The sequence below is a fragment of a genome, unplaced genomic scaffold (assembly GCF_019419815.1).
Source record: "Pyrus x bretschneideri cultivar Hongxiangsu unplaced genomic scaffold, Pyrus_bretschneideri_v1 Contig16, whole genome shotgun sequence".
In the NCBI taxonomy this organism is placed as follows: domain Eukaryota; kingdom Viridiplantae; phylum Streptophyta; class Magnoliopsida; order Rosales; family Rosaceae; genus Pyrus; species Pyrus x bretschneideri.
Window position 1 is genome coordinate 3,541,687 of NW_025999457.1, and position 14,447 is coordinate 3,556,133.

The window sequence follows — 14,447 nt, forward strand, 5'->3', positions numbered from 1 at the left end:
CACGAGTTCAAGATACAAAAGCAACTAATGCAGATTGTCACCTACAATGAATCTAAAGTAAGCATAACGGTGCAAAGTGAACATATACATGAAGCTAGTCTTGATCCCGGACAAGTACTAGACACTGGTGTCAACATGCATGATGAGCAGATAAAATATGTATTATCATGCCAAAATAATTTCATAAATCTCAAATCGACCTCAACAAATAACATTTCTAAATAATAGCGTGGCATGATGTAAAACATTCATAAAATCACTCTGGAAACTATATAAACATAATATAGGTTAGAAAACAAAGCCCACTCAATAATACATCGTCGACTCGTAACCACCTTGCGGTGCCTGGCCTCTGAAATCCTCGGTATAAGTCTCCACTATATGCGACATCAATTTCTTTTACGCACTTCAACGTGTCATAAGACTGGAAAATTGATTGACTAAATTTTCCTGCTCCAGGTAAACCCCTATTTCGGGAGGAAAAAGAACACCATTTCTGTTCGCGCTCATTCCCTATACCATGGAGTAAGATTTGTACAAAAAGTTAATACATGCATGCATATATAAGCTGTATACGGATGGGTGCAGAGAGAGAGAGGACCTGTAGGATTTCATTTTTAAAAGCAGCAGTGAGATTGGTACACCCTTCCATACGAATCCTTTTCATGGAGTCTAATGACTTACACAAGCCTGTAATTTCAGTGAGCTTGGGGGAGTGATTCAGATGCAGTCCTTTCATTCTCGACATTGCTGAAAAATCTGGCATCTTTTCCAATGCGATGCACTCATTGGCTTTCAAGATTTCCAAATTTGTTGGTAAATTTGGAATTTCCTGAAGGCTTTTGCAATGATCAACAGAAAAATACTTAAGGTTCTCCAATAGTCCAACAGAGCGGTGAATAATTGACAAACTCTTACAGGCTTTGAGTATCAATATCTCAATATTTGGGATTCCTGAAAAGTCTGGTGACTGTTTCAGTTGAGCACAATAACCAAGATTGAGAAACTTCAACATTTCAAGTGACTGTGAGACAAAAAGGGAAAACAAATATCAAAATTCAAATGGAAGAGAGAAAGCATGATGTTGGTATTTAAAAAGCCCGGCGGAAAAAATTAATGTTTGGTTGGGTTTGTATTGTACCACGTTGTCATTCCAGAGTTCTATATTGCTACCACTCAGGTCGATGTCAACTAAGTTTGGTTGATTAAACTGCACCTGCAGAGAAAAGTAAGACAAACTTAACCATCTTAACTCTTCGGGAAGATCTTTGCATTTTCCAGTGATCTTTACGCCTTTTATATTGAGTAATCTCAGTTTCGACATATCTGTGAATATTTCTGTATCGAAGCTAAGCATGTCAGATTCTGGAGAATCTAAAGCGATTCCTTCGATTTCTACCGTTCCCTGTTAGAAAGGAAAAGAAAATAAAGTAAGACAAGGGTTATTTGCTCAGACTTTAACCGGTGCAGAGCACCAGTACTGGATCCATGCCATAGAGCTAAGACATCAGTTTTGTTTTAAAAATCTAAATTAGTCATCTGTGTTACAGGGATAATTTTCAAATAATTCAGTAAATAAGATCAGTATCTTTTTTCGAATGCATTTTGATTGAGGATGTACTTACATGTTTTTTCCTCAATACTTTTATTACATCTGGATGATTCCACAATCTACAACGACTTTCAAGCTTCTTAGGGGATTTAGCACGTACGATTTCTCTGCCCATGTCCCGAATCAAACGGTGCATCATCATCAGATTGCCATTTGGATCATCAGTTACAAGGCATCGCTGCTGGAGTACTTCAATACCTGTTGCTGGATCAGGGTAACACCCATTCAATATTGCCATGACACGGTCCTTGTCCATTCCAGTAAAGAAACAGGATATATCAAGGAATATATCCTCCCACTCGCTATCCTTAAGCCCGTCATAACTTATCTTAAGAATTTCGTGAATATCCGAATTATGCTGTGATTCATTCCATTTCTCCAGTGCACTTGTCCATCTCTCTGTGTCTCTTTTACATAGGTAAGAACCTACGGCTTCAAGTGCAAATGGTAAACCCCCACAATAATCAACAGCTTTTCTTGAGACTTCGAGATATCCTTCATTAGGAGAACTCTTTCCAAAGGCACGCCAACTAAGGAGCTCAAGAGCTTCATCGTTATTCATTGCCGGCAGAGAACATACCTCATCCACCACTCCAGGTATCTGTAACAAATGTTTATCTCTTGTTGTTATAACAATTCTACTTCCTGGACCAAACGAGTCATGTCTTATAGCTAATATATCTATCTGTGACACAGAGTCTATATCATCAACTATGACAAGAACGCTTTTCTTGCGAAGTCTTGTTTCTATCTCCTCGGTCCCTTCATCGGCCATATGCACCTTTCTGTGGCCCGGTCCCAAAACATCATACAGAAGTTTGTTTTGCGAATTAACCAGTTTCTTATCTTCTCTCACATTTTGAAGAAAACATGCACCATCAAACTCGTGGTAGTATTTCTTGAAAATAGCTTTTGCGATCGTGGACTTACCTAGTCCGCCCATCCCCCAAATTCCAATTATGCGAACACCCTCTGATCCTCCAACATTTAAATAAGTACTGATTTTTTGCACGCGAGAATCTATTCCAACTTTATACCTGGCTTCATTAAGGCGTGGTTTCTTCAGTTTTCTAGTGATCTGGTCAACAACTTCCGTGATAAACTCTGCTTCATACCTGGAATTAAAATTCGTAATTAAGGAAAAGTAAGATTTACTATGAGACTGAAGGATTAAAATGTACCAATATATACCCTAGAGCAACTCCGGGTAATAACTGCCCAGGCAATTGGGCACTGGGTAGTTACTGTCTTAGTGGACAATAATCGCCCCACTGCATCTCCATCCCGTAAATGGTTCGCCCAGACAAATAATATTAAAAAATTAATACAAACATTTTTTGTCTCTTTCCTGATCCTTCTTTTCTGCCGTGGAGACCAAATCCTTCTGCAGCTTCTCCCTGCCCCGAATCACAGAGCCATGATCTCCATATAACCTCCTTCACTCGACTTCCTTTCTGCCATTTTCAGTACCCTTTCAACACCAAGTAAAATCTTCGCCATCTTCTCTCGATCGTCCACTCAGAGTCCTCGTCCCTCAAACTTATCAAATCCATCCTTCAATCCAGCACCTACATGCTGAGCCGTTCTCCCAGACCGCAAATCCGACTGCCAAACATCAATGAAATTTCTGCAAACCACAGTTTGGCGGCCTGGGACGAGGGTAAATCAACGTTTGGAGACGATGACGTCATGCTGACGTTAGCAAGACATCACACCGACTGCCCAGTCGGGAGGTGTTGCGCCCACCTATATCCCGACTTGTTTGGGTTGGGGTGGAGAGAATTTTGTGGGTCTTGGGAAATTCAATCACCCAATTACTTGGGCAATTTGGGAGGAGTGGACTTGCTCTTAATTCCGATGGGTACAGAATTTAATTACAAAGTATAAGATTTGAATCTTATACACTAATATGTAGTGAGATAGATCAAGGGTTTATATATTAGAGTTTCTAAGCTTTGCAATGATTAAAGGAAATGAGCAAAGTTATTACCTGTCAGTCTCTGAAAAATCCTTGCCGTTCAAGTTTGCAGCTTCTTGGAGAGCATTGCTCCACTGCCGGACTTTTTCAGCCTCAAACCTTTGTCGATGGTTCCGAAACGCGGGTTCAAAACTACCAGTCTGATGCCTGACATCTGAAGGAGCAACATCGAAGAAAATCGGAAAAACAAGTTGACCCAGTGTTCTTCTGCACTCCATGATCTCCACCAGCTCGTCAAGACACCATCTGGACTCCGCATACCCCTTTGAGAACATGATGGCAGCAAGCCTGGACTCTTTGATTGCTTGATTCAGACTTTCTTCTATAACATCCCCACAAATCAATTTGTCCTTGTCCCGAAAGACATTGAAGTTGTGGTCGTTTAATCTATGGTAGAGATGGTCCGTGATGCCCCTGCGTGTTTCGCCTCTAAAGCTCAAGAACACGTCGTACTTGCTCCCCTGGTTATCCATCTGTTGGCAAGTCACCAATTCTCTGATGTCTGATCGGAACTGCAAAATGGCACCATGGGCAGATGAATTTTTAATCCAACTGGCAAAGTCCACTACACCTCGTTTCTAAGTCCACAAAAGAAAAAGCTGACCATAAAAATGTAACTTGTTAAAAAAAATAAAAAAAAATAAAAAATTATATATATATATAAAGTAGAATCTTCAAAGATTATTGCTACCCACATCCAGTTTTACCTCTAACCCATCCTATAATATCAGATTTATTTCAAAGTATTTACATTTTTTGAACGTATGTATAGTTTTAATAACTTATTTGAAAATAAAAATTTTAGTAAACCCTAGATTCAGAGATATTGGCGTTGCATTCATTTTCATCCGAAAACGGCAAGAAGAAAACCACTCTCATCCAAAAAAAATGTGTTTTTCTTTTCTGTGATCAATTAAAATAAACAGTACTATTCATCCAAGGTCTGGCATCCAAAACAATCCACAATTTTTGCTTTTCTGATCACTAAAAGCTACAGACTTTAAAGAGAAAATAGCTCAAAATACAAAACATTCACTTTTTCTTTGTTTTCTTCTTCCTCTGCCACTTATTATGTGACCTAGGCAGTCTCAATCAAACGAAAATAAAAAAAAACGTAATGTATACCAATGATTCAATTACAAAAACAAAAGGAAAAAAAATACGTATGTAGGTATTTAAATAATATTCTATGCTTACTAATATTTTTCATGCACCATTACGTTTCTTGGTTTAGAGCAACAAAATGCATATGTTACTGATGAGACACAAAGCCAACGAGAGCAATGGCGGGATCAACAACGTATGAGGCGGAATTCAATGAGTTCAAGCCAAAGACACGAATATTTAGCACGGCGACGATCCAATTATCGTGTTCAACAAATTCAACGCTCAAACATAATGTTATTTGGTGGTGATGCCGATCAAGTTCAACACCCTAACATAGTGCAATTCGATGAAGGCAGCAGCAATCATGTTGAACGACTAAACATAGTGCCGTTTGGAGAAGGCAGCAACAATCAAGTTCCAAGAACAATGCGCTTAACTCATATAAGGCAAATTGCCCGATCAAATAGGACACGCTTGCCTCGGGATGGACTAATACAAAGTTTCACTAATAATGGTAATCGCACAAACTACCATAGTACAACTTTGAAAAAGATAAACATCATTATCATCATTACTGTAAACACTACTTATTACCTTACTTCCATTTCATTTGATTATAACAGAAAATACAACAGCGCAATCGTTCAGTTCGAATACTCCAATGAGTCATTGTTATCTGCCCATCATCAATGAAGGTATCAGCTTTTGAATATTAATACCTACAATTTCAACTATGCTCTCTAAATCATGAAACACCTTTAATGTTTTCTTTTTAAGCGGATGCTTTTAATCTCATTAATGAAAATGAGATCTAGCCTAACGAGGACGTACCACCCCGACATCATACTATGGGAAGAAGGCCAATTCATAATTGTGCTAGAAACTTTAATGAAAACATGGAAATCCCAAGATTTCACATGCCAAATCCAACCACATGTCCAGATTGTTATGCCCGTTTGTTCTCTCATGAAACATCTGAAATGTGTTGCTTACGTGGAAAGCTTGCTCTACCATTGGCACCGTCCCCTCCTGAAATGACTGAGATTTTTTGCAACCAATCTGCCGAGGGAAGACATTTTAGGCAGAATATACGAGCTTACAACCACATTTTTGCCTTCACTTCAATGGGAGTTCATGTTGACGAAAACCTAGCAACAGGAAGACGTGGTATTTACACATTTCGTGCTCAAGGTTCCATATATCATAAGATTGGAAGTCTTTTGCCTATTAGAGATAGTAGACCGAGATTCCTACAAATGTATATATATGACACAGCTCATGAAATAGACAATCGAATGAGAGAAAGTGAAGCACTAAACAGAGATGTGGTTGAAAAAATCCAACAAATCTTGAATCAATATAATCCATTTGTGCAAACATTTCACCACCTTGCGCAACGTCAAGATTTGCAAAGTTGTAGATTGATTATCAAAGAGCAGCCCGCGAATCAACGACAATATTGTTTACCGTCTGCATCTCAGGTTGCTGCAATCATAGTAGGTGGTGAAGGATCAGAAAACATTAGAGGTCGAGATATTGTTGTGCAAACTACAGATGGTCAACTTAAGAGTATCAAAGACTGTGTTGGCTACTATGACCCTTTACAATATCCATTGTTGTTACCTTATGAAACATATGGATGGAATGTGAATACTCGAAATAACAATAGCAGAAAAGTGACATGTTGTGACTATTATTCGTATCTTTTTCAGGTAACCTAAGACCTTCATCTCTATGAATACAATATTAATTTTTAAAACTTATATTGTGTTGAACAATGAATTTTATCATTTTAGATCCGTCAACACGACGAATCGCTTCTACTTCGTGGTGGCCGCCTATTGCAACAATATGTAGTTGATAACTACGTCAAGAGCGAATCACAAAAGCTTAGATGGATGCGTAATAATCAACACACAATTCGATCTGAATTTTATTGAGGACTGCAAGACTCATTAATTGCAGGACAAAATAATGCAGGTATGAAGCTAATCAGTTTATAATAAAACATATATTCTTTAAGTTCATGTTCTGTCATATTAAATGAGACTTATTAATAGGTTGAAACAAAACAAACATATTTAGACTTATTAACGACCTATAACAAAACAAATACAGGAGACGTCGGTCGTCGTAGGACTATATTACCATCATCTTTTGTTGGTAGTCCCCGAGACATGTATCAAAGGTATCAAGATGCAATGACTTTGGTTCAAAAATATGGAAGACCAGATATTTTCCTAACAATGACATGTAATCCAACTTGGGAAGAAATAAGTGATGAGCTACTACCTGGCCAAACACCACAAGATCGACCAGATTTGCTTACAAGGGTTTTTCGTGCAAAATTTGAAGAGTTGAAGAATGATGTTATAAAAAAAGGTGTTTTAGGCAAAGTTCTTACATATGTATATGTCATTGAGTTTCAAAAGCGCGGTCTCCCCCATGTTCACATGCTTCTCATGTTAGAAGAAAATGATAAGCTTAATAGTCCAGATGATTATGATCAGGTGGTACGGGCTGAAATACCAAATCCAAATGAAGAGCCTGAATTGTATGGTGCCGTCTTAAGGCATATGATACATGGTCCATGTGGAATACACAATTCACGGTCACCCTGTATGAAACGTGGTAGCTGTAAACGAAATTATCCTAAGCCATTTGCACTAACTACAGTTCAAAGAAATGATTCTTATCCAGTCTATCGTAGAAGAGACAATCATGATCCAATCCCATTAGATCATAATGCACGTATAATGGTGGATAATCGGTGGGTCATTCCGTATAACTCATGGCTACTCCTCAGATATGATTGTCATATTAATGTTGAGATTTGTTGCAGCATTAAGAGTGTTAAGTATCTGTACAAATATGTTTACAAAGGTCCCGACCGAGTAGCTTTTGAAGTCCATCATGAACCTATTCAAGATGAAATAAAGCAGTTTGTTGATGCAAGATGGGTTTGTGCACCTGAAGCTTTATGGAGAATATTCAAATTTGTAACTAATCGACTTTATCCATCGGTGGAACGATTACAAATTCATCTTCCTGAAGGACAAACTATTCATTTTTACCCTCACCAAAGAGTAGCAGATATTTTGGCAGATGACACTAACTCGATGATTATGCTGACAGAGTTTTTTTTACCAAGAATACCACTTGCCCGGAAGCACGATAATACTTATACGGGGAATTCCCTGAACGGTTCAAATGGAGTCAAAGAGATAAACTCTGGAGTGAAAGGATGAATAACCATAAAGTTATTGGCCGAATATATGCAGTCTCGCCGAATAAGGGTGAAAAATTCTACTTACGCATCCTTCTTAATCATGTTAGAGGACCAACATCATTTGAGAATTTAAGAACAGTCAATGACATTGTACAACCAACATTTAAGAAGGCAGTGGAACAACGAGGTTTGCTAGAAGATGATGATAGCATCAGACAGTGTCTCTGTGAAGCCACTAGCATTCGCATGCCGTCAGCTTTGCGAAGGTTGTTTGTTACCATCTTAGTTTATTGTAAGCCACATGGAGTAAGAAGATTATGGGATGAATTTCATTCATTTATGGTGGAAGATTATTCTGCTTCAAGTACCACAAATAATACTTCTATCTTGAACAAGCTTTTGCAAGACTTGAACGAACTATTAATGCAACATAGTAAGTCTGTATCTGATTACGATTTACCACAAATAACACAAGATTGTGTTAGAGACAACATAATTCCAAGGATAATACAAGATGAAGTTTCACTTGACATCTCTGAAGCAGACCTCAATGCGGTACAAAATCTAAATGAAGACCAAATGGCAGCATATAACTCGATTGTGCCTGCTATTGAACAACGAGACAATGCCATATTTTTTGTGGATGGTCCCGGAGGGACAGGAAAGACATACTTATATAGTGCTTTGTTAGCAACCTTAAGGAGTAAGGGTCATATTATATTGGCAACAGCAATATCTGGAATTGCAGCAACCATATTGCCAGGTGGAAGGACAACACACTTTAGATTTAAAATTCCCCTCAGTCCAGATGCATCTTCCACATGTTCTATTAGTATCCAGTCAGATTTGGCAGAATTGATAAGAAAAACATCAGCTGTTGTTTGGGATGAAGCACCAATGGCACACAGGTTTGCATTTGAGGCTCTCGATCGAACGTTCAAAGATATAATGGGCGTTGACCTACCATATGGAGGAAAGGTCATAATCTTTGGAGAAGATTTTCGACAAGTTCTTCCAGTTGTTCCAAAAGGTACAAGATTTGAATTGATGCAAGCAAGTATGATTAATGCTTCATTTTGGGAACACGTGAAAATCATTCATCTTAGGCATAACATGAGATCCATCAATGATCAAGACTTTTCAGAGTTCTTACTTCATGTTGGTAATGGGGAACAAGAAACTATGATAGACGACATGATGCAATTACCATCATCTATGGTTATTCCATGGAATGGTGAAGAATCCATTGTCCAATTGGTTAATGAAGTTTTCCCCGATTTGGAACGTCATGTATGTGATGCAAGATACTTGGTGGAAAGAGCAATTATAACACCAAAAAATGAGGATGCTGATAAAATCAATAAAATGATCATCGATAAATTTCCGGGGATTGAACATATCTTATACTCTTTCGATTCAGTTGAGGACGATGTGAGAAATTTGTATCAACAAGAATTCTTGAATTCAATCTCACCTGGTGGAATGCCCCCTCATCAGTTAACTTTGAAAAAAGGTGCCCCGATAATGCTTTTGAGAAATATCGATCCGAAGATGGGGTTGTGCAATGGTACAAGACTGGCTTGTCATGGAGCTTACAATAATCTAATTGATGCCGAAATCTTATCTGGACAATTTGCTGGAACTAGAGTGTTTTTACCAAGAATCTCTTTAAAGACGACAGAAAGTGCAGGACTCCCATTCGAAATGATGAGAAAACAGTTTCCAGTGAAATTGAGTTTTGCACTAACTATAAATAAATCACAAGGGCAGACAATACCAAATGTGGGTATTTATCTACCAGATCACGTATTCAGTCATGGACAATTGTACGTGGCTTTATCAAGAGGAGTTTCAGCGTCTACAACAAAAGTCTTGGTAAAGAAAGGAGAGTTACACGGTAACGAAGGAGTCTTCACAAGAAATGTTGTGTACAAAGATATTTTGCTTCCCTCGAATTCAACATAAGGTTACATTCTTTCTTTTAATGTTTAATTCCCTTTTTCAACTTTTAATGCACTTCAATTACAAATAATGCTAATATTTGATTTTAACCAAACGCATTAAATTTTCAACAGGACGGAATGATATGAGTTCATGATATTTTTTGGTGTCATGTGCATCAAGGTCAATTAAATTTCTCGGATTGTTTTTGTACTTTTTATTTAACTTTTAGTTGCAACTAAATTATAAGGATCTTCTCTGTTATTTATTACTTTTTTTTTTTTTTTTTACATATTCTAGACAAAATACTTTAGATTCCGCTTGTATTATTAGAGATGATAATCGCCTTTATTTTATATTTCTATACTTTGAACCAATCCTCGCATATAAATACATCTAAAATGTGTAAGTTGCGTGTAGCGTGCCGTGATTTAAAAAGTGTGTTTCGCACGTGCTTGAGAACACCGTAATAGGCATTGCTGCGTGTGAGAGAGTATCCACGTCAACAACTTCAATTTATTGCTTCCAATTAGGAGCAGTCATCTTCTAGATTTCATACCTCACCTCCAAACTTGGTATCATACTTTCTAAAGCATATACATTGACAACCACAATGGAACAAAACTAACATAGTACACATTTAGGGGCGCGTAGCGCCCGTGATGCAAAAATGCCTCTCGCACGCACGTTAGTGCGTGCAGAGAGGCTAGTAAAGTAGAATCTTCAAAGATTATTGCTATCCACATCCAGTTTTACCTCTAACCCATCCTATAATATCAGATTTATTTCAAAGTATTTACATTTTTTGAACGTATGTATAGTTTTAATAACTTATTTGAAAATAAAAATCCAGGAATTACAGGCTGTGAATGCCAAGTTGTCATCTCAACCTGCAAATTGTCGCTGCCCTGAGGCTTGTTATCAATTTCTTAGTAACTTTTTCACAGTTCTCCTATATGATAAAACCAGGTAATTGTTCCACTATTTGAACTTTGAATTTCTTAATAAATAGTAAAAATCAGGACTGAACTCTTATTTCAATGTAATCGTAGAATGTTGTAGCACAATTGATTTTTTGGTTGAAAAAATGTATAGAAGGAAAAAAAATGATACAAATACAAAGAATCCTCGCAAATGTCATTGTGCTCCTATCAATTTGCTCAAGTTTTTATTTCTAACTATGAAATATCATAGCTTTCACTAGAAGTATAATCCGCGCATTGTTGTATGATTAGATACCATATGAAAAAAATATGTTTCGAAGCTATAAGAGATTGTTACAAAAGATTAATGTTATTTAAACTGAAAGATGTTTGAGTTTTTTTAAAGAATTTTTACATGAAAAGTAGAAATTAGATGAATGAAGCTTTTGGAATTCTTTGAACCACTCTATGGATAGCATGACCTGTGAGTGATTGATTGTGTAACAAAAATTAATAAAAGAGAGTGTAAGGGTATGATATATAAAACTATATTATTGGAACCACTTTATGAAAAGTTGTAGTGCTGTAGTTCAGTTATAGTTTCAAAACCAATAAAAAAAATGGATGATTTCAATGTAGCTTGGGAGGTGGATGATTTATGGGAGAGTCCAACTCTTGGAGATTATAACAGTAGAGCTTATTCTGGGATTTATATTAATACGTTGTATTAATAAATTAATTGTTCCATTACAAAATGTTGTTCAACGATTTCGTTATTGATGTAATTTCTCACAAATGGTTTTTTTTGTTATCGTAAAACTGAACTTGTTTGGTAATTATTTTTAATTTTTATTTTCCAAAAATGAAAACAAAGATTGAAATATAAAGATGAGATGATTATCAAACAATCCCTAAGCTTCTAATTTTGTTTTACCTGTTTGGAAATTGACAATCGCTATTTGCACGTAGCCTTCGAATTGGTTCAGAGGTAACCAAACCAAACCAATCCATATAGATTGTTGTGGTTCAGTTGTATTTACTTTCTTAAGCATTTACACAAATGTAATATCATTAGTACAAGAGTTGCAAGCATGAACGTGGCTATATTGGCCACACCGATACGTTATGCCTTATACTCTAAATTTGAAATTTTCTCCTCACAATCTAAATTAGTTTAAAAAAAATTGAATCAAAAGAATAAAAAATTTACAAGGCTTAAATTAAAGCACATAATAAGTATAGAATGTCAAATATACGTACGTACGTATATTATTCGGCAACTTGGCTAGAAGATATTTAAAAAAATCCCACAATTCTTGTAAATTTTCATATTTATTTATCCTTATTTTTTTATAGAATAATTTGGAAACTGTTATTAGCACTCCAAAAAACTCATTCTACACTCCTCACAAGTGTATTTTTCTTTCTAATTATAAAAAATTTGAAATGCATAATGAAATTTTTTGTGTGCCAATAACAATTTCCAATACTTTATATGTATTATTAAAAAATGTATCAAAATTGACACACCCCGACCGGAATCAAGACATGCTGGCTGTCACGTGAGGGTGACGTAGCCAGGTACACAGTGCGGAAGCAAAAGATAATAATAAAAGTACGAATAAATAAAAACCAAACTACTAAATAAACTAGTTAAAGTAACACACTAGTGTGAAACTAAGTGGGATAAACATAATCAGAGCACAAAAAGCCTAAGTGCAGTCTAGAAGAACGAATACTAATTACACAACATCCAAAGGTGATCTTACATTTGTGATGTTTTGTCAGAACCACCGTCAAGTCCTCGTAAACTACCAAAGCTGCTTCTAACTAGAACCTGGAGGGGTGCAAAACAGAAAGTGTGTGTGGGCAAAAACAAAGCTTTTCAAAATCATTTCATTATCAAAAGTTCTAACCCCTCTTCGTAAAACCTGTATAATTTCTTAGAAAACAGAATATATAAATATGTCACAACCATGCTTAGAGTAGCAGCATTCACAAATATGTATGTATGTAAGCCATGTCAACTAACTCAGCACATGATGTAAGTAACCCAGGTAATGTCAATCAATGCAGAAAATATGTCAGTCGGAGTCACCTAACGTGACCTGTACGGCTGAATCTAGAGCTCAAATCCACAACTCAATCACTACACCTGCACACGAGTCAGAACCACCTAAAGTGGTCTGTACGACAGGACTGAGTGTAAATAAATACGCTCAAGTGCTATGATCACGTGAAGACTGGGCGAATAATTGCGGGTCACCTACAAGTCGAAACCACTTATGAAATAATGAGTATTAAATAGAAAAGACATCTATGCATATATAACAAGAAAGAGAAATATTTTTTTTTTACACACGTACTATACTCGAATTTACTAACTAGGATTTAGGAATGAGATATTATATTTACACATTACAAATTACTTCTTCTATTAACACTTAATTTTTTAATATTTTTTACACATCACTAATACTTGATAGAAAAATATTAAAAAATTAAAAGAATATGAAAAAAGTAATTTGAGATAGAAGAATAAGTTACCTTTAAGAATATTCAAATCACAAGTTTGTCGAGTGGGTCTGCCATGCCATTTGTTGGCGGGATTCTAATCTACTCTGCTCCAAACGGCTACCGACAAAATGTTGTGGAATAGGATACATAAAAGGCTAAAAGCACATCGAGAAAAAGTGTAGTGTGTGTAGACCCTACAAACCCCCAATCATTTTAGCACCTATTTTATTTAGCACCTATTTTTTCTTACCACAAAAGTCAATTTATACCGACGACTTAGGCCTGCTTTTGCTTCCGGGGTCCGATTCCAAAGGCAAACTCATGGCATCCTCAACTCTTTTCAGGGAAATGTTTTTACCACACTTTTGGTTATAAACATCCATGTTTATATTTGCAATTGATTTTCTTTTAATTTATTTAATTCTAATCTCGAAAATAAAAATGAGGGTAGCGAAAACGCTTTTCTTCATTATTGTTTTGAATCCAATATTTTCTCTCCAATGAAAATTCTTGACTCCAATTTTTTCTCTTCTACTACACATATCTAATATAATCGTTTTTCGTTTTTATAATGATATTCTACATTTAAAGGGGAAATTGAACCAGACCACATAATGGATTAACCACTTACTAGGTATCCAATTTGAAACTTCTCATTTACAAATAAGGAAAAATACTTGAAATATTAAAACAAATCAACTCAACCTGTCACTAGTTTTGCATCCAAGTAAGAATGTAACCGTCTCTTTGATATATTCGGTGTATTTCAAAATAATTAATCAATGTACTTTTGATGAAAATGTTTTTTGAAACTAATTCTTAGAAAAAAGCATGAAAATGTACTTTTGATGTAAGAAACACATAACTAGTGTTTTTTTTAAAATGCACTTCAATTGCTTTTGAAACCTAAAAACACTTTCACTAAAACCGCTTCCAATCATTTAAAAAGACTTTCAAACAAGTTTATATTTTTTGTTTAAAAAAATAATAAATGTAACTAAATTACTTAAGACTCATTAGTTTCAGAAACAAAATTTTGATCCAAGAAAAATTTAGTCCAAACAAAATTTTGAATCTTGATGAGAAAATTAAAATCAATAAAATAATAATACAGTCACAAACGGGTGTGAATGGGGAAGT

General features: G+C 35.9%; 2 protein-coding genes across 2 annotated transcripts in view; both read right to left on the reverse strand.

Moving 5' to 3' along the window:
- LOC103934687 overlaps positions 1-14,447 on the reverse strand; it is an 84,394-nt gene that overhangs the window by 53,236 nt on the left and 16,711 nt on the right. The gene's annotated exons all lie outside the window — the stretch shown is intronic.
- Positions 165-4,200, reverse strand: LOC103934684 (disease resistance protein RPV1). The gene is made up of 5 exons (XM_009344431.3): positions 3,603-4,200; positions 1,626-2,727; positions 1,142-1,405; positions 602-1,024; positions 165-513 (listed from the first exon to the last, which is right to left on the reverse strand). Exons 1-5 carry the CDS (start codon positions 4,061-4,063, stop codon positions 409-411), a joined length of 2,355 nt encoding a protein of 784 aa, XP_009342706.2. The 5' UTR covers positions 4,064-4,200; the 3' UTR covers positions 165-408.

Excerpts from the sequence above, each read along its gene's own strand:
- LOC103934684 (XM_009344431.3), bottom strand. The coding sequence starts at position 4,063 with ATGGATAACCAGGGGAGCAAGTACGACGTGTTCTTGAGCTTTAGAGGC. Across the intron at positions 1,025-1,141 it reads AACTCTGGAATGACAACGTG|TCACTTGAAATGTTGAAGTT; the intron begins GTACAATACAAA and ends TTTGTCTCACAG. Across the intron at positions 514-601 it reads TTAAAAATGAAATCCTACAG|GGAATGAGCGCGAACAGAAA; the intron begins GTCCTCTCTCTC and ends TCCATGGTATAG.